At 37.4% G+C, this 21,486-nt stretch overlaps 1 protein-coding gene across 4 annotated transcripts in view; it reads right to left on the bottom strand.

The window, feature by feature from the left end:
• Positions 1–21,486, bottom strand: part of sgcd (sarcoglycan, delta (dystrophin-associated glycoprotein)) — a 238,869-nt gene that overhangs the window by 88,772 nt on the left and 128,611 nt on the right. For 3 of the 4 annotated variants that reach the window (XM_051092721.1, XM_051092723.1, XM_051092719.1), the window contains exon 2: positions 3,816–4,001. In XM_051092721.1, the coding sequence (XP_050948678.1) occupies positions 3,816–4,001 (186 nt within the window). Of the gene's footprint in view, positions 1–3,815; positions 4,002–14,488; positions 14,834–21,486 lie in introns of those variants that run through there. The other variant, XM_051092720.1, reaches the window with a different exon arrangement.

The raw sequence follows: 21,486 nt of genomic DNA, 5'->3' as shown, positions 1-21,486 counted from the left end.
GAGCAGGCAGCGCAAGCTAACAGTTGTATTATTGATATAAACAGAGCTGCCAGAATCATACAATCTACAAAGAAAATTCCAGAATCTCGTAACCATTGTGTTGAAAAACAAAAGTGAGGATACAAAAGTTTTTCTTTGTGTTTATGCGTGTCAGTGTTATTTTTTCCACTTGTCAGAGCTATTCTGTACTTTTGTAAGATGCATAGAACAATTCCACAAAATCCAACATAATCATGTAGTATCAGTGGGTATTATTAAGTAACACACACACACACACACAAACACATGTACACTGTTCATACATCCATCAGATTGATTAGCCCCCTTGTCAAAAACCCTGTGCAAATAAATCTGCATTATTTCTGTTTTTAATTAAAAAAATAACAATAATAATAAATAAACTGTAACCTTTCATTGAAGTAAAACAATTGAAAGAAGTATGAAATCTGCTCTTGATCAATTAACTTTTGTATCTTTAAAAAAAACAAAAAAAAAAAAACGTTTGGATTTAATTAATACAGTCAATATGCATATTCCCAAAATATATATATATATATATATATATATTTGTTTAATGGTATCTCTTTACTAAGTTCTGTGAAGGCCAGTATCACTAATATCAATACTGAAAATAATCATTTTTAAGACTTTATAGGTTTAAAACATATTTAACTTTAATTTAAGTGAACTTAAAACAATATTTACATAAACTATAATACATGTGACATTTAGCTTTGCCTTTAGCTTAGGGCTTAGTGCTAAGGATGTTTTATACTGTTTCAGATTTGTACTGTGTCAAAATTCTTAATGGCCCCATCACACAGGAAAAAAAAAATCTATATATATTGTTTTTGACCTATGTAACCTTGTAAAAAGTGCCTTAAGTTTTTTTTCAGATAGGTTATATACTGTTACACACAGTAAAATGAATTAATTATATGTTTAACAGCATACATTTAGCCCTGTTAAAAGTAGTCACAAAATGTTACATTTCAATATACCTTTTTTTTTTTTTTTTTTTTTTTTTCCGCAGGCTGGTGCACCCGTGCTACAGCTGTTCTGTGTTCTAATTAAAAGTTCAGAGACGGAGCGTCTATTGTCTGTCGTTCTTCAGACATTACAGTAGACATATTTTGGTTTACAAACTATATTGTTTCATTATTTAGTCACATTAACACTCAGCTAACATATCCACAGTTTAGCAGCTAAAGATTTGCTGTGGGCACGATTCGCTTAAATGTTAAACAAAATGTTTTTATGTTATTATTTTAAAAACGGATTGGAGCACTATATTATTTTTTTATATAAAGGTAAATGCTAGAGTTGCTAGGTTGTCACAACGAAACCCACCTAACTGCTACTCAAAACTATCCCAATTGCGTTTTGAGGGGGAGCCCCTGTTGAAAATCGTGTTCCGTGGTGTAAATTACACGCTTTTTGTCAAGGTTCCCCTAAAAAATTCGCACTCCAGTGGCTAAATATGACGTTATTGGGGTCACTTTAACCCGCAACATCAAAAACAACCATGGACTTGGCAAAACTTGGTAGCGCCAACTTGTTCAAGTACTCCTCTCTGCGCCAATTACAACAGGCTTGGCCAGCTGACCAATCAGAACAGAGTAGGCTTATGGAAGAGAGGGGTTTACAGACATTTCACTCAAAACTGCTTAAAAGAACCATTTCGAAATCATGGACAAATGACTATGTATAAATGTATATTCTGGGAAAATTACAATGGTTTCTGACCTTAGATTCATTTAAACCTTTTGTAGGGGACTCCAACACAATATTAGGACACTTTAAAATACCATATGACCTGCTCTTTAATCAAATTTATAATGTAATATAATATAATGTTAATTACGTTTATAAAATGTATCGTTCCGTTCCTTGATTGAGCTGTGTTCAAAGCTGTTGTAAATTGCTCTACAAACATACACATTTGTTTATGTTTGTGTGTTGCTTGGCAACCCCTTTATTGCAACCACAACCGTTTCTGAGGAACTACATTGTTTGGTTTAAGAATAACGTTTTTATTAATATCATTACACTTTATTTGCTCTGTTTTATTTTGTAAAACAAAATACTATGTATATGGAATAACTATTTTATGAAAGCAATAATCCCTGTGAAGCTGTGGCTAACAGTGAATTTATAACAGCTAAGGGGCATTGTTAGGCACGGAGTTTCACGGGGCTTATTATTGTCTACAGAATGAGTATTGTGTGGAAAAAAGGATGTGCAGTCTTAATTTCTAATACATTCTCCTGTGATGTCACACCATCTACTGGCATCTGAGGACACTAAATATTTATTTCTGTCCCAGCCCTGACACTACAGCCTTCACCAAGCTGCCACCCAGCAATTTGAGGTGACATAAATCAGGGAAACATCCAGCTGCTCATCTGCATCTGCACTTTGCACAGACCTGATCTCCACAGGCCCCTTGACAACCCAATGTCCTTCACACCACCTTACTGAAGAGTAACATTCCGTTCACAGGAATGCTCAGAATCTCAACAAAATCAAGTATCATGAGCTGAAGTATCACCCCACAGTTCACATAAACACAACATTTCATCTGCATAAATTACAATATCTGCACTACAAAATCATTTTGGTCACAGTTAGGGATCAGGCCCCAGGCCTTCACTGTAAAATGTTTTGTTAGGTAATCTAAATATATGCTTCCTGTGGTAACATCTAAATTAAGGGGTTTAATTCAAATCAAATTTTGTTTATCATGACTAAATCAATCAGACCGTGTTCTGGATGGGACCGTCCTTAGCATTCTTTGTGTGCAGGAATTTAATTATCATTGAAGCTTAATCTGTGGTTTTGTTGGGGAGAAAGAAAGCAAGTTCAGAATGGCCTAAATTATATTAATGAGATGAACTATCTCCATGTCATGACGTCATGAATAGGCCAGTGTGTGTCCGTCACTTAAAAACAAATTATTTAATTTATTTTCTTTCTTTCTTTCTTTCTTTCTTTCTTTCTTTCTTTCTTTCTTTCTTTCTTTCTTTTTTCTTTCTTTCTTTCTTTCTTTCTTTCTTTCTTTCTTTCTTTCTTTCTTTCTTTCTTTCTTTCGACAGTCTGTAGATCAGGTCCCCCTCCATCTTTGATGCATTGGAAAAAGGACAGCATGCCATCTCCCAAAGAACACACACACACAACCATGACTCTTCATAGGTGCTGAGGATTACTACAGCAATAAATGGAGACCCTCTGCATGTCTAGAGATTTAATTCATGGAGAACATGACAACAAAATAACAAGGATAAAGGTCTTATAAAGCCTAAATACAATTACCAGAAATAGAAAGTGAAACGTGGGCTACAAATGTACTACACCACGGTCGCATGACTTTAACGTCACCCTCACTAAGCTTCTGACAACTCTTTCAGTCTTTGTTTACTTACTTTGAGTGTGTATCAAAAGAGTAGGGGATTTTGGGACATAATGTCACAGACCACTGTTGTCTGTCTGGCCTGTCAATCATCCTGTCACAGTTAACATCCTTACACTCCACATTTCAGTTCATTTAATTTACATATATTGAAAATATAAAAAGAAAACTTTCCATTTCTGTTTCTTATTAGCAAACATAAACAGACATCAACAGATGTCCACACAGTCGCCACTGAGAGGCCTTATGAAAGCAGTAGTTTGTCTGACTGAAGAACAGAAAATACACAGAAAGAATTGGCGGATCACTACGACGGAGCCCCATTATTTCTGCTCACTTCTAAGTCGGTCAAAGAATCGATACCCGGCAGGTGGTAATGAAGGCCAAAGTAAAAGACTGCACTTACTATAGTGAAGTTCATAACTTTGAGGATCCAGATGGTAAGAGCAAGGTTGACCACTATGAGGATCATGAGGAGTAGGACAAAGAAGTAAAGGCAACGTTTCCGCCAACCGTAGATCCCCACTTTATACACTTGCAGTTTTTCAGTATTTTGGACATTGTTTCTATGAGGGCACTGTTCCTGGGTCATCTGCAAGAAAACACAAATAAAACATTAATTACGTTGATTTAGGGATCAATGATGAGACACCTTTTGGTCCTAATATATTATTTATTTAAACATACATTGAAAATGCAAATTAATGTACATACTTTGACTTGCACTTATTTATTTATTTATTTGACTAAGGTCATTTGGTGTGATTCATCAAAACACAGAACGATGCAGAAATAAACAGGAAATTGCATCATAAGTCAAAAGAAAATAAGTTAAGGCCAGTAAGTAAAAATAATGAATGTCATGTTATTTGACCTTTTTATGACAGGACAGCAGCAGGTCAGTTATAGTTGTATTATGTCATGTGGTGCAGCTACCCAAAACCTAATGGTATTTATAAATGTATTATTTTATTACATTTGTTAAAAACACTTTTTTTTTTTTTTAATCTTGGAAAACTATATATATATATATATATATATATACACACACACATTTTAAAAAGCAACAAAAAAAGATATATGTTGAAAGACTGGATGTACCCTCACATGTAATTAGTGTTTTAGTAAAATGTGTTATTTTTTTTTTTTTTTAGTTTTGAGAAATTGGCTATGTGTTAAAATAGATTTTGAAAAGATTTAAATGTCATTGACCCTTAAGGTGCGGCGAACAGCAGCTGATTGGCTATCCTTTAAGCCCTTTGAGTCTGTATTGCTGTACCGATAAAGCTTGAATAGTCTTTGTTTATGCTGATTCTAATAGTCTGGTAACAAAAGAGAAAAGACACCGTACATTTCAAGAGCCATAATAATAGACTAATATCTTTGCACAGAATACAATTTACTGTCGACAGCATTTTGAGCAGAACTCTTTGTTGGCGGAGTCAATCGCATTTGACAAGCACGCACATTCAGGCAACACTGAAACAAATGACTTCAGACAGCTCTGTGAAAGTTCCAAGGTACAGGATTGCAAAATAAAAAATTCAATGAGCTTCCCATTCTCCATATCATAGGGTTTTACTACCTATTCTGCCCTTATCATCAACTCCTCATATTATATAATCACTCACATTTTAAGTACATAATCTGTCATGATATAGCATATAGGGGCTCACAAAGCACGTCAGGCTTATTGTTATTAAAATAGGCCCTGAATTCAACTGTATTTGAGCAATGGGGAAATTGATCATCTACAATATGTTTGAGCACCCTTGCCATTGTAGTATAAATGAGGTGTGAATGTGTATAGTAAAGGCACTGTAATACAGATCAATGGGAAAAACTGCATTGAGGATATCATTGGGATAGTCCCCTTTACCTATTTAGAACAAACTTGTTCACTCAGGGGAGATCAATTAATCAATCAATTAATCAATCAATAAAGGGATACCAGTGGCCTGGAGGTATATCACTGTTCCAGCCACTATGAAAACTCTAACTGTGGGATACCCTAATATGATGAGTTTGACCTAGTCAGCGGAAAAGTGTCCAGGAGGCCACTGCCATACCTATATTTTATCTCTAGGGAAAAGAATTCTGCTGCCAGTTTCACAGGAGTATGTTTCAGAACACAGAGTGGGAAGAATAATCAGTAATACAGCAAGGACCAAGCTCTGTTCAACTTTTTACATGAGGTTTTCACATATGTTTGGGAACAATCACAATGGATTTTTACATTTTCTAACAAAGACTACCTATATACTTTGTGTTTGGGGGTGGGCTTGTTTCCACAATTAAGGATAAAACCTCTTAAAATAATTGATAATTTAAAAATATGTATATTAAAAGCCTGCAGGAAAGTATTTTGAGCAGGGGGGGCTGAGAAAAAAGGGGGGTGGGGGGGGGTTTGTCAAGTTTTGCCAGGAGCGAAGTTATAAGTGTGCAATACACTGTGCATTTTTTTTTAGAAATAAAATCAATTTAGTTCAGCTGGACATGGGACGCTACATATCTGAGGGAGGTGCCACACGTGATGCGTCTGTTTGGTCGCGGATTCAAAAGCGCAAGATAACTATTATTAATAAACGTTTAAATTCTTTGTTTGAAATAACTGACTTAATTTAATTAAAAAAGAAATAACGATGAACCACAAATTAAGCATTTGTTTTAAATAAGGGAAACCTTATTTATTTGGGTTACATCGCAAGTATAGGCTAGGCTTCGTTTTCTTCATTTTTGTTAACAAGAGTTAGATGTTTAATAAATGCGAATTATCCATTGTACTTTATGACTGATCTGTAATAATAATGAACCACAAACTACGATCATTTTTGAAGGGCAAATTTTATTTGCGTTACAAATTGTATTAACAAAATTGTCATTTTGTTATTAAAACTTCAGTTTTATATATGTGAATATCTTAATGGTACTATTTTATTATAAGCTAATACAGTGGCAAATAAAATTGATATATAAAAAATACCACGGCACACCAAGCACTGAAATATAGAAATAAAAATAGAATATGAAAAAAGGCGTTTTTGTTTTTATAATTAAACACAGTCGTCAGAATTGGAATTATGGCTTTATCAGACTGCACTTAACACTTTATGAAAATCAAGCTCAAATGGAGTAAATTGGTTTTTGACCAGCAAATGACGATCTGTGTTTTCTCTGTCATAAGAACAGCTGTATCTGAGGCAGCAAATGCTTCGCATTATGTGCTTTTATCAACGTACAGGTTATAACTTTTATTGTAGTTATATGGGCATTTAGTTATTCTTGTCTTTTAATATAGAGTTGAAGCTCTATACTCACAGGATATTTAAAACGTAGCCTACAAAAGTATATTGGCTACAATTAGATGGCAAAAGTTAAGACTCTTCAAACACACAAAAAAACATTAGCCTTTACAGATAGTGTTTGAGTAAAGAAAACGCTGTACTTAATCAAATATCAGTTATTTATTTACCCTTGCATTGCGAACAAGTGGAGAACTGTCCCCAGTCTGTGCGTGCTGACGCTTCGTTCGGCGAAAAAATCAGAAGTGTGTTTTTGCAACATGTTGACTGGTGTATTTTTAATCTTTAATGACGGATACAGACGTGGTAACGTCACACGACAATTGTTGCTTATTGTCACTGTGTTTTTTCCAATTAATTTGAATGAATATTCAAGTGAATAAAATTAGTTTTATTTCTTTGTTGTTACAAAATGCACATTTATTTATTTTTAAGTGCACCCCCACCGCACCCCCATTTTTTCTTTAGCTCCAAATCAGGGGGTGCTGCAGCACCCTCAGCACCCTCAGCACCCCTACTTCACGCGGTAATGATTAAAAGTTACATGTCTCTCTGATGTTCTGATGCTTAGTGTACTGGTGCAGGAATGGGGTTTCTGAGCCTTCATTTACCAAGACAAAGATTTAACGTAAATGAGAAGTCGTGGAGTGACACTAATAGGATTCAATGAGGAAAAACAACATGATTCATTTGCTAGTACTCCTCTGCAGGGGGAAAGGCAAACCGTTGTGCATTTCTTTAACCAGCAGGAGGAAGACTGCTCATCACAGTTGACTCTGCTCCAAAATAAATCTAAAACTACAGTATTTTAACAGAAAATATTTGGTTTATGAGTCAGTGACACACAGTGTAATATATATTATAGAAAAATATAACTTAAAATACAAGTTCTAAAAAATGTATTCTTTGTATTTGCAGTTGATTTCAACAAAATTTCAAATAAATTATTTAAAAAATGCTGTTGTAACCATCAATTAATAATATACACTATATTGTTTCCATTTTGTGTGTACAGATCCTATTCATTACCTTAATCATAATTATCATTTTACAAATATGTTGATTTCATTATTTTAGAAAACATTTTACAATTTTACATAAGTATTCTGAACTAAAACTGTCTTGTCATAAAAGGTCAATTTATCTTAAATTTTTATTGACTTTGACACATGGTCAGTTGATATGCAGCAAGTTCTGTTAATTTTGTTTCCCTAAATAATAATAGATTATGATAAAGTACTTAAAGTTTTATTTTTATCAGTTTCTTTCATTTTCCCCCTTCTTTATTTTGATATCAGGATATTTGTGTCATCCTTATTCCGTACATTTTTGAATTTATTGAAAAATATAATTTTAATTCAAAATTAAATGCATGCTTGTAGTAGAAGGGTGTCACACCCCTGGACTATTTGTATTGGTTTTTCCCTCATGTGCCCATATATGGTTGTTTCTGTTCCTGTCCTCATTGTGTCATTATTAGTTAATCACCATCACCTGTCTGTGTATCATTAGCCACCCTTTATAGTTGTTTGAGTTCTATGCTTTGTGTCCGGTCTCATCAATGAGTATGTGTGTCCCTGCCTTCTTTGTGGTTACCTGTGTGGATTTATGTGTGGATTATATTAAACACTTTTCATTGCATTTTATCTTTGTGTTGCGCCTTTCAAGCGCTGTGACAAAGGGGTGTATTAAAAATCCTTCTATGTATAAACTGAAAATAATGAATAGATCAAATAATGCAATTGCACAGCAATGCAGAAAGTATCATCAAATTTTTCCAGTTCACCTAACTTAACCTTTATGCTGAATGTTCAGTCTTAACTATTTTCTAAATTACAGTAATACTTTTCATTCTAACAATTTCCTAATTATCTGGAAGCTCAACTACATTTATGTATAGTGTACATAGTGTGTTGAAAACAACAGCCAGGTTTTTCCCAACTGTTATAAAATATACCCTAAAAGAAGACTAAAAATCAAATGTCCTTGTCTTAAAGACATTCTGAAGACATTCCTGGGCTCATAGAACTGTAATGGAGTTGCATGAAGGACAGGTCAGGTGAAATTAAAGCACCACTCAACACTGCTGGTTCCTTGGGGAGAGGCTGAGATGGCGAGTTACTCATCTGTGAACTGAAGTGTTAGTGTTCTGCCCTTGTCAGTGGCAAACACTACAGATGTTAGTCAGTATGGTACCAGGGACTTTAACAAAATACTGGAAAATGCCTTAAAGCTTAAGATCGGGAACTTTTGGCCTAAAAAACAAACAAACAAACAAACAGCAAAACACACTAAACCAGTGGTTTTTAAACCTGTCCTGGATGCCACACAGAACTGCACATTTTGTATGTCTCCTTCACACAGTTTAGGTGTTGCAGTCTCTATTAATGAGCTGATGAGTTTATTCAGTTGAACCAATCTACGAATATCACTGTAATTTATTCAAATCTTTCTTTCTGACATTGACAATTTGTTTATTATAATCTGTAATGACCTACAACATTTTTCCTAAAAAACAAATCTCTACACTCTTTATAAAAAAAAAAAAAGAACTGACTGAATTTAATTATGTTGTGAACAGTGGTTCTACATACTACAAGCTGTTTTCTTCACATTAAATACTTTCATAACATTATTTTTTAAACCCACCTTTCTCTTTTTTAAATCTGTAACTGCCAAAGTCACCTCATTTGCTGGAGCTCAACCACCCAGTGTTTCCAACTTGGCAAGATTTAGTGACTTTTCACACCCCTTTAATGATGTCAGATGACACCACGGTTGTAAATCAGGATATGTCAGGATAGTATCAGCATATCAATCAATCAATCAATCAATCAATCAATCAATCAATCAATCAATCAATCAAGTACTTATTTTATTTCTGTTAACACTTATTTATTCATTTTTCCAGTTTTATATATATATATAAATATATATATGTATATATATATATAGTTTTTTTTTTTTTTTTTTTTTTTTTTTTTTTTTAATGTGCAGATACAGATGAATCATTAACAAGTAACATGCATTAAGAAAACAAAAAGGGTCAATTTTGAATTCATGCCATTTTTAAATGTGCTAAGACCACAAAGCACAAGTCTGTAGGGCACAGCTTGAATTCTACACTAACAGTTGTTTTCAAGGCTCAGTGTGGAGTGTGCAGGCTCAGGATTTAAGACTAAATCCTGCTTTTATAACAAATGTCATATGTACCCTTTGTTCTTTTTGTGAGTCTGGCAGGTTGCAGTGCTTGAGATTTTAGAGAGGATGATACTTTACTGTTGGCTCCAAAAACGAAGGATTGTCAGAAAGCTGCAGAATATGAAACACCTGCTTGTACTTTAGCCTCCCTCCCTGGTGCCTGCACTTATTGGCAGCTCACTGGAAGAGCTGCAGGCCCATGCTGTCACCTTCAAGAGCAGCGCTTTTATACACTCACCCATTCCTCCTGTTTCTCTACATTGCAGTTTTCAGTGTCACACGATCTCACCATTCAAATATGCTGATTATAATCAGTGTTAAGAACGGTTGTGCTGCTTAGGTTTTTAGTTTAAACCATAACTACACTTTTCAGGATTTTTGGATGAATATAATTTAGCAGCATTTATTTGAAACAGATTTTTTCTAACATAAAAACTCCTAGTCACTTCTTATCAGGCAACGTGATTTCATGATAATTTGTATTTGATGTTAAATGTGGTTTTACAAAACGTACATTTACTTACGTTTTCACAAGCTCCACAACGTACAATACTGACGTATTTACAGCATCTAAACATACAAATACTCACATATTATCAGCATTTTAACGTACAACACCGATGTATTGCGACACCTAAAAATGTATCCTTATGAATACTGAAACTGCGGCATTAAATGTATTATTATTGTTTTCAATTGTCATATTAATGGCTTTGTTTTCAATTGTGTTATTAAATTGTTTTGTCATTTACTTAATATGAAATGATAACATTTCATTCTGTTCTGTGTGATTTCTGCTACCAGCTTGTTTTGAAGAGTATTACAATTACATTTTATATCTTTTTACATTCACTATACAATGGGTAGGTTTAGGTTTGGGGTAATATTTAGGTAAATATTTTTTTTTTTTTTTTTTTAAATACATAGCAATTTGTACGTTTTAAACATTGAATTACCTCTAAAATGTACGTTTCAGCATCAATAAAAACATACAAACATACATTTTGTGCTTGTAAATGTTACATACTGTAACGTATAAGCAATGAGACCAGGCTGGATCTGTTTAATGTGTCCCTACTGAATAAATGTGTTATTACAAAAATAAATAAATAAATAAAAATCTACACATGTAAACAGAATTATTGTACTGCATGTATATTATTATACATTATTATTATTATACATCTAGCAAATCCAGGCATTTGGATTTTGTTTCATACCCTTTCCACAATTTAGCTGCTCTTTACTCTTCATTTTCACAACTGTCCTTCAGACCCACAAGTTGTATAATGAACCCATGACCATGGGGGTTCGGAAAATATGGTTGTTATTTTAATGATTCAAAGGTAGGCATAGCAAGGCAAACGTCTATCATTAAAGCAAATGTTTTGCAAACTCATGCAAACAGCATCTCTGAGTGTTTTAATTTTATCAGACGATTGAATTTGTTGACAATTTGAACACTTTTGCAAAGCATCCAATGTAAATATGGCTCATTAGCCTGAATGTATTTGCTGAGGTAAACTGGTACTTTAGCTAATGTTGCTGCACTACACAGGTAATATCGGTTCTGATTAAAATTGAGTGGTTGTGAAATAAAATGTGCTTTCAGTAAATTAGAGCATATTTAGGTAAAATTGGAATCTTGCAACATGGAGTTACCCAGCTTAAAACTAGTGTTACATGTCACTAAATTCAAAAGTCCAAACTGTTCCTGTCATTCTGTAGGTCACTGACTGAAAAATGGAGCTGATGTCCAAGTGAAACATGAGAGAGAGTCTGAGGTATGTCACTTAAAATATAAAAAAACATACTAAAACAACATTCAGGTTTGGAATTAATATATTCAACTTCAGTTTTTAATATATTCAACTGAAATAGAACAGATGAAATCTGAACACATACCCTGAACAAAATTATAAACACAACACTTTTGTTTTTGCCCCCATTTTTCATGAGCTGAACTCAAAGATTTTTCTATGTACACAAAGGGCCTATTTCTCTCAAATATTGTTCACAAATCTGTCTAAATCTGTGTTATTGAGCACTTCTCCTTTGCCGAGATAATCCATAATGTTGGTCCACTCCTCTTCAATGGCTTTGCGAAGTTGCTGGATATTGGCAGGAACTGGAACACGCTGTCGTATATGCCGATCCAGAGCATCCCAAACATGCTCAATGGGTGACATGTCAGGTGAGTATGCTGGCCATACAAGAACTGGGATGTTTTTAGCTTTCAGGAATTGTGTACAGATCCTGGCAACATGCGGCTGTGCATTATCATGCTGCAACATGAGGTGATGGTCGTGGACGAACGGCACAACAATGGGCCTCAGGATCTCGTCACAGTATCTCTGTGCATTCAAAATGCCATCAATAAAATGCACCTGTGTTCGTTGTCCATAACATACACCTGTCCATACCATAACCCCACCGCCACCATGGGCCACTCGATTCACAATGTTGACATCACCCACACCCACCCTCACCCACGCAACGCCATACACGCTGTCTGCCATCTGCCCTGCACAGTGAAAACCGGGATTCATCCGTCAAGAGAACACCTCTCCAAAGTGCCAGACGCCATCGAATGTGAGCATTTGCCCACTCAAGTTGGTTACGACGACGAACTGCAGTCAGGTCGAGACCTGATGACGAGCATGCAGATGAGCTTCTCTGAGATGGTTTCTGACAGTTTTTTTCAGAAATTCTTTAGTTATGCAAACCGATTGTTGCAGCAACTGTCCGGGTGGCTGGTTTCTGATGATCTTGGAGGTGAAGATGCTGGATGTGGAGGTCCTGGCCTGGTGGGGTTACACGTGGTCTGCGGTTGCGAGGACGGTTGAACGTACTGCCAAATTCTCTGAAAAACCTTTGGAGACGGCTTATGGTAGAGAAATGAACATTCAATTCACGGTGGTGGACATTCCTGCAGTCAGCATGCCAATTGCACTCTCCCTCAAAACTGCACATTTTAGAGTGGCCTTTTATTGTGGCCAGCCTAAGGCACACCTGTACAATAATCATGCTGTCTAATCAGCATCTTGATATGCCACACCTGTGAGGTGGAAGGATTATCTCGGCAAAGGAGAAGTGCTCACTAACACAGATTTAGACAGATTTGTGAACAATATTTGAGAGAAATAGGCCTTTTGTGTACACAGAAAAAGTCTTAGATCTTTGAGTTCAGCTCATGAAAAATGGGGGAAAAAACGTGTTGTGTTTATAATTTTGGTCAGTGTAAGATGGCATTCTGCAACTTAACACTGCAAATTAATTTTTAGTTATTTTATAGTATTTTCCTTTCATATTGTTTTATAGGTTCTGGAACAGTATTTGTTAATTTATATTAATTTATGTTATTTATACAAGGTAAGGGGAATGTGTGTGTGTGTGTGTGTGTGTATTGACGTCACGTTTATTATACTGGTTTCTGGAAAATTAACCAAACAAAAAGATTATTCATAACAAATTAGTCTAGCATCAAATCAGCTGCATATTTTATAACAGTTGAGCTAAAAACAAAAGACTTAAAGCAGTAACACATTCTAAATATGATGGATGAGCTACATTTGAAGTCATTTTAAAAAGCCATGACAAGCATAGCTGTGCATATCAGTTGAATTTTATATGCACCTCATTTGTAATGTTGTTTAGCAACGATTAATAATCTGGTGTTTAGTTACATGGCTGCAACAGTTTAGAAAAAAAATCTATAGCATTTTTTTTTTTTAATTTCCCTTCCCAGGGTTCCACATTTTGCTTGTTTCTATACCACAAGGCTAACGGGAATTTTAAAACGCTTTCAGAGGCTGATCTGAACCCATTTCAAATTCTCAGAGGCCTGTGATCACGTCTGAGGCGGAGAAAGCTGTTTTTGACTTGGACACTAAAGGGCAGACAGTAACCAAACGTCCCATAACCTTCACAGCTGCTTCCTTCACTCTCTGCCAAAGTCCCACCCCCTCCTTTCCCTTCTTATTTGCCATTCTCACTCCAACCTGGCATCATCACAGAGAATTTTAACAAGCACCTTTCTTACAGTGTCCCTTCATCAGAAGAGCGTGAGCAAAAAACAGCACCATGAACCCTGTCGGTAACTCTGCAATCTTTCCACAGCGAACCCTGTTGTTACTTATTTATAGTAGCATGTTTCCCAGAGGGCCAAAGTAATTGAAACCAAATGTGTGGAGGCAGTGAGATGGGGAAATAGAGCGGCGGTAGCATCTGGACAGGAGAAAAAAAGAAGGAGATAGAAACGAGAGGGACAGGGAAAACCCTTTGTCTACTGTCGGGACACAAACTTTTTGGCTTCCAATTAATACAAGACTTTTTTCGGAGAGCACAATGCACTGACAGAATAAACCAACACAATGGGACTGAAGGGAAAAGAGAGGCAGAGAAAGAGAGATAAAAATAAGCCAACAACCCCAACTACTTCAGCGCAGACAGAAAACTTTCCTAAAAAATGAAGCAGCAGTTCACATTAAGCGCAGCCCTGTCTCTCTGCTGCCAGGAAGTCACATGCGTTTCCTCGTACAAAGCACAAGTCAGAAACAATGAAATAAAAACTTACCATCCTGACCATGGCTCTCAACCTGAAGTCCAAGCTAATGCACTCAGGGTGTGACAGGCAGATAAAAGTAGACCGAGACACCCTTTAAAGATGGCATGAGGCCTATTTTCTCTGTCTCTCACTCTCTTTCTTTTTCCGACTGACTCCAGGCAGTTACAATCCCCCCTTCCGACACTGTCAGCTTTTCCAATAGCAGACGCGCACGCCAAAATCCCTGCCCCAGAGTCTGCAGGAATTTCCTGGACTCTCAGTCCAGTATCTGCAGCGGACCCAGAACCACAGCGAACAGTGACTGAGTCTTGCGACGCTCTGCTACCGTCTGCCTGAGTAACTGCCCCCTGGTTTCTGGCCAGATATAGTGTTAGGAGACACATGGGGGAAGTTAAGGGGTAGGCTAGGGTTGATATGTGAGGAGGATTTTTTTAGCACAGCCCCTCACCATGCATGTGTGTGCGTGTGTGGGTTTCAGCATGCAGCCATGGGAATTGGAAATGCACATTTACTTTTCTACTTGATGTTTGTGCCTGGCTGGCTGTGAGGGATAAAACTGCCACAAAGCCTTTTCTATACAGCATTTTCTGCAGGCATGAAGTCATCAGACTGATGAATAATAGTAATCATTGTTTAGGTCGCCTCCTTTAACTGGCTAGTTCAGCATTAGCAGGACATACCATGGGGAGTGTAAAACCAATAGTGTTTGTCAGACCACATGTGCAATCAATACACAGAATCCCAAGACGATTAATCAGCAACGTAGATTGCTAATGCTGGCGGTGTTCTGGACTATGGTTTGAAGGTAAAAAAAAAAACATTAACATTAATATATTCATACTGTGTTTTTACCTTACTGCAGTGACAAAGAACTGTGTTTGGGGTGTTTAGGCTTGAATTTATTCAGGTGGTTGTTTGCTTTCACACTCTTTGACAAGGGTTCGAAAACAACCAATTAGAGTCAGAATTCTGAATCAGGGTTTAGAGGCACCATTTCCATGTAACCTTGCTGAATAATGTTGTTGTCGGGTCGAATAAATTCACCACCAAAACATCTGCATGGCATTGTTTTGGAGAAGGTGTCCCCCATACTCTACTTGTAAATATAAAACCAACATTTTTACATAGTGAATTAAATTTGATTAAATAGAAGTGAGTGCAGTTGTTTACATAGTTTGGAAAAAAAAAAAAAAAGCACTGTACTTATAATGTACTATAATATAATACAATACTTATAATAATAACCACCATTCCTGTCCTTTAGTGTGACAATGTCCTATGGTGTGACACGCCACAGATGAAACATCTGAAAAAACACATATTTGTTTTTATCTCAAAATATCCTTAAAAAACAGTTGAGTATTTCAATAGGCAAGATAGAAATATATCTTATCTTAAAATCCCATGAGGAACAAGTCATGCAGAAAAAATGATGTTAATTATAAGTTCATATTAAATAAATAACACTATGAAAATTAGTGTTATATCTCATATCATATTTATATTATTAAGATGATTTTGTCCACTTAATTTCTGCTATGTCACACCATAGGGCAAATGTATGGTACAGTTCAGTTAAAAAAACAAAAAAAAAACAAAAAAACAATTTACAAAGTTAGGGACTCAAAATACATAAATATATGCATTTCTTCTTCAAAATCAAAAATAGTCTTTTTTACTGGCTGTTTGTCAACTACACAATATGAAAACATGCTGAATGGCTGCCAAAAATAGTACTGGCAGTCTGAACTATAATATATACTTCCCAAAACAACTGCAGCCTTCAAAATCAGGAAGACAATATGTCCTCTGAGGGGCAGAGCCAATACAACAAAAGTAAATACAACTGGAGCAAAACAAGAGGTGAAACAGATGTTTCCCCACTGTATCAGTAAGTGGAACCACTTTAGGTTTACAAACACTGCAATTGGCATTTAAATCATAAGATAATAAACATTTAACATTTTATATTGTTACAGCTTTATACTGCTACAAAAAAAGGAAAAAAAAAAAGAAAAACATAAGATCACATTAAAACAGCACAACAACAAATGCTCAACAAGGTGAGTGAAAACAAACTAGCAAGCAATGTCATGTATCATCAGAATTAATTCATGTTTTATCCATGCTTTGCTATAAATAAACAGTTGTGACATACTATACACTAAACACTATGTAGTCTACTATCCAGCGTATAAATGCGTAAGAAAAGCTGAGATAGTTGCGAGCATGCATTATCCAAGTATTTGAAGTGCACTTTTTCCTTGCTAGAATTTGTACTACTCACGCTATTTATGCTGCAAAATGGCATAGATTCAAAGGTGTTCAAATTTATCTTTACATTCACAATGAAATTGGATTTACAAGTGAACTCAGACCTTTTTGCCCAACTTAAATGTGCTAGAATTTCATTCCATTATATTGTTATTTTTGTCCTTCAACATGAATATTACATTATTGTAATATAATATTTAATTGAATTAGGCCACAGTTTCTAACTCAATAATGAAATGAGAAAATTTAAATGTAAAATTTGGTTCATTCGATTTCACTTCCCAGTTATTCTCTAAAGCAGAACAACTTCCAATCTGCAATTTAGTAAAATTCTTACATCAAAAGTCAAGAAGTGTAAAGTACAAGTACAAGTAAATGTATTACTAAATATTATATTATTCAAATCGCTATGACAGTGCAGTGAGCTGTGGTGTTAAACTTGTATGCAATATGCGGTAAAAAGCAGGGGTGACTGGGGACCGGAAAGTGAACTAAACATGATACTTGAGTGGACCGGGGGAACATAAGTGTTCTCCAGTGAGAAAGCTCACTTATTAAGCAAAATGAAATCTGCATTACTGCAGTGGTACCGCCAGTGCCTCATATTAGTCCTGTTTGTGCTGTTGTGTGCGTGTAGCCTAATCTAGGCTCAACTGGAAAAATGGCTGTACCTACATTTTTGCATGAATCCCAAAACGCACCAATACATAGAAGGTACAATCTGCAGTTTCCAGCTAAAATGGTTAATTGGTTTAATGTCACGTAACGTGGAAGGAAAGGGCGAACGAAGATGGCGGTTCAAGATTAAGTCTTTATTATAGTCCACGGGTAGTTTCCAAAACAGGTAAATCCACAGGCAGGGTAGCATACATACACATCACGTTGACGTTGACGAGACCGGACGACAAACACAGAACTGAATGTAACTTATAAAGACCGGTGATAACGATGAACATAATTAAGGCACAGGTGAAACAAGGTTAACTAATTAGGACACAACGAGGGCAGGAAGAACCAAATATGGGCACAGCAGGGAGAAACCAACATAAACAGTCCAAAGGGGTGTTACATTACTCCCCCCTCCCGGAAGGCGCAACCTCATGCCGTGGAAAAAACGAAAACAAAGGAGTGGACGTGGGATGGCAACAGAAAGTCATGGTCGGAGGAGGCTTAGGTGGAGGACGCACTCCCGGGAAGAAGGACAACAAACAAAGTCCATGGTGGAGATGACGGAGGGAGGAGCCATGGTGGAGGAAGGGCTGACGACTCCAGGGAGCCGACTGACGGCGGCAGAGCAGTTGGAGGTGGAGCCCGAGGCGGAGAGGGAGAACCGATGATCCTGGGCGACGCCGATGATCCTGGGCGACACCGATGATCCTGGGCGACACCGATGATCCTGGGCGACACCGATGATCCGGAGGGCCAAGGCGGAGCCCAAGGCTCTGGCAACCGAGGTGGAGGTCCGCGGCGGAGGCGGAGTGACAGAGGACTGAGGTGGAGCCGGAGGGAGGGAGGAGCCCAACAGAGCCGGTGGGATGGAGCGACGAGGCGAAGCCGGAGGAGCGGAGTCCAAAGGCGATGGCGGGACGACGACCGACCAAGGCGGAGCCGGAGGGACAAGGGAGCCCGGTGGAGCTGGTGGGCCGACGGGCGACGGTGGAGACGAGGGAGCTGAGAGCCGGGGTGGAGCCGCAGGGTCAGAGGGCCGAGGCGGAGTCCAGGACTCTGAGGCTGGAGGCGAAGACAAGGGATCCTCCAGCCCTGACACCGATGGAGACTGGCAGACCCGCGGCGAGCCCACCGCACAGATGGTGGGCTGAGGGTGAGCTGAGGGGCTGTCAGGAAACAGGGTGGGTGGAAAATTCAGGCAGGCAGACAGTTCAAGGCAGACAGATTGTTCAGGGCAGGCAGGATGTTCCATTTCTATATCCTCAGAGAAAATCAAATCTACTTCTATATTTAATTGTCCCAGATCCAGGCATTGCTCACCCTCAGCGGCGGTGGATCTGGAACATCCACCGTCGCAGGCTCTGTGGCCGGCTCTTGCACCTGGTCGGACTCGATAAGCTCAGGCTCCGTAGCGATCTCTCGCACTGTCACTCCCAGTGGTGATGGCTCTGTCACTCTCGGCTCTGGCTCTCCGTCCGCGGTGGGCTCGGGCTCGGGCTCCGCGAGTCGGGGTGATTTTTGGCTGGGCTCTGGGTCTGGAATGGGGCTGGTGTCATCCTCCACAGTCCACGAAGATCTGCTGGACACCAGCACCCACTCAATATAGGCGGCGAGGCTCTCTTGAGGACCATCCCCGGATAGCTGCGCTCGTGTGGTGGGGTTAAGTCCAGTCCGATAAAACGAGCAAAGGCTGCTGTCAGGGGGGCGAGAAACACAAAGTCTTTGGTGTGGTCCTCGAGAGAGCGATTCCCCTGCTCCAGGAGGAGGAGGCAGAAGGCAGGATGATCCATGACAGTGTGAAAAAACAGAAAATAAAACACTGAATGAAAAATGAAAAGAAAACGTGGGGTAAACGCCGCTTTACTTTTGCAGGTCTGGTCTTCTGTCACGTAACGTAGAAGGAAAGGGTGAACAAAGATGACGGTTCAAGATAAAGTCTTTATTATAATCCACAGGTAGTTTCCAAAACAGGTAAATCCACAGGCAGGGTAGCATACATACACATCACGTTGACGCTGACAAGACCGGACGACAAACACAGAACTGAATGCAACTTGTAAAGACCGGTGATGACGATGAACATAATTAAGGCACAGGTGAAACAAGGTTAACTAATTAGGACACAACGAGGGCAGGAAGAACCAAATATGGGCACAGCAGGGAGAAACCAACATAAACAGTCCAAAGGGGTGTTACAAATAAATGGTTATTTATTTATTTTTACTTAGCTCCCTGCACAATACATGTTATCACCTCAAAAGTATTTTGCCATAGTGCGTAAGTTGTAAGCTAATGCATTTGGACTTTTTCTTGTAACAAGCTCCATACGAATGCCTTTTCTGACATACTGTAGTAAACTCAGTAGCTTACCTAGTACAGAATTGCATATGCAAAGCACAGCACTCCAGTCCCACAAAACAAGTCACAACACTCCATAAAAGACCTTAAAGACTTAGAATAAAACTAAAATTACAAGGTTGCTTTAGTAAATTAATTTTTATCTCACAATTGCAGTTTAATGTAGGTGATACGTTGTTTTTAAACTTTTTAACTTTTAACGCTACTTACCGGAGACCGTATTCACAGAACATTTTATCTTAGCACTAGTTATGAGTTTCCTCTTAAAACCTGTTCACAAAGCTCCTGAGACCAACTTTTACCAAAAGGGGGGGAAATCTTCAGCTAAGAGAAAGGGTGGGGTTGACCTTGTTGCTATGGATAATGTCATCAAGCTTACTAACTATTTCCACAGTAAGTTGCAGATAGGGGATGGGTCTCTGTTAATGATTGAATCATAAATATTTTAGTATGAGGTAAATCATTTATCCACCTAAAATAAGGCTAATCATTAAAAAATTAAAACATGTACACTGTAGCAACTTTACACAGCCTTTCGCGCTTTAATCTTGAAAAAAAAATGGCCTATTATGTGCATATCCATGAGTTTTTGCAGAGTGTGAAAGCTATTGCCAGAGTGACTGCTGCTCCAAAGCTATCACCGGAGTGATCACTGGCATTCATTTGAAATCATTTGAAAATGTCAAGGGGCTACTTTTATTTGTACACACAGTAACTTCTGAGTAATTTGCTCGAAAAACAGACCTTCCTGAAAACTCTCCTCCGCGGATTCACAAACGCTTCGTAAACGGCAAACGGCAAAGCTGTATGCATGCACTTGAGTGCAGAATAAGCCATAAATGCTCATTATGGTTACTTCTTGCCCAACTTGTACATAAAAAGAAGGACATAATTCTAGTAAGGAAAATTATTGTTATGTTTCTAAAATATTTATGCTCTGAGATGGATTGCCGGCAACAGCCATTTTAGGATGGTTTGTGATTTGGGTCTTAGTGACTTATGAGTCCTGACTAGGGATGGGTATCGTTAAGGTTTTAACGGTATTACTACTTCTATCGATACCACTTATCGATTCGGTACTTTAACGGTACTCTTATCGGTACTTTTTGTTGTGTTTTTTTCATTAAAAAAACAAAACAAATTAAGAACAGAAATAACAATTTATTTTTTAAATGTAAAATAATTATCTATAGCTTAGCAAACACCAATGTTTGAGCAAATATTTATTACATAAACAAAACCAATGATTGTAAAACAAATAAATAAACACAATTTTCTTGTAAATGAATACACAATGATTTACAGCAGTGGTTCCCAAACCTTTTCTGCCGGGCCCCCCTTTTGCAGAATGAAAAAATTCAAGCCCCACCCCCGCATTTACACATAAATATAAACACAACTTCAGAAGGATTTATCTGAAACATGATAATTAAAATTCAGTGTGTGACAACTTACTGAAATAAAAAAAAACTAAACAAGAAACTAGTCACTTTACTATGTACTATTTTTTGTACTATGTAACAGCATTCATTGTTTTTTTTAAACAGATTTTCTCATATTTTCTTCTCTTTGTTGTAGTTGTAATCTTTTAAGTAGATTCATCATCTACTTTACATTTACCTGGCACTTGTTGTCTTTCAAAAACGTGTCCATGCTTAGAGCAGAACTATGTCTATGCGTCATTCATTCATAATTTTACTCGGCTA

Source organism: Labeo rohita, chromosome 21 (assembly GCF_022985175.1).
Source record: "Labeo rohita strain BAU-BD-2019 chromosome 21, IGBB_LRoh.1.0, whole genome shotgun sequence".
NCBI classification, from domain to species: Eukaryota; Metazoa; Chordata; class Actinopteri; order Cypriniformes; family Cyprinidae; genus Labeo; species Labeo rohita.
This window is presented reverse-complemented; position numbering and strand designations above follow the sequence as displayed.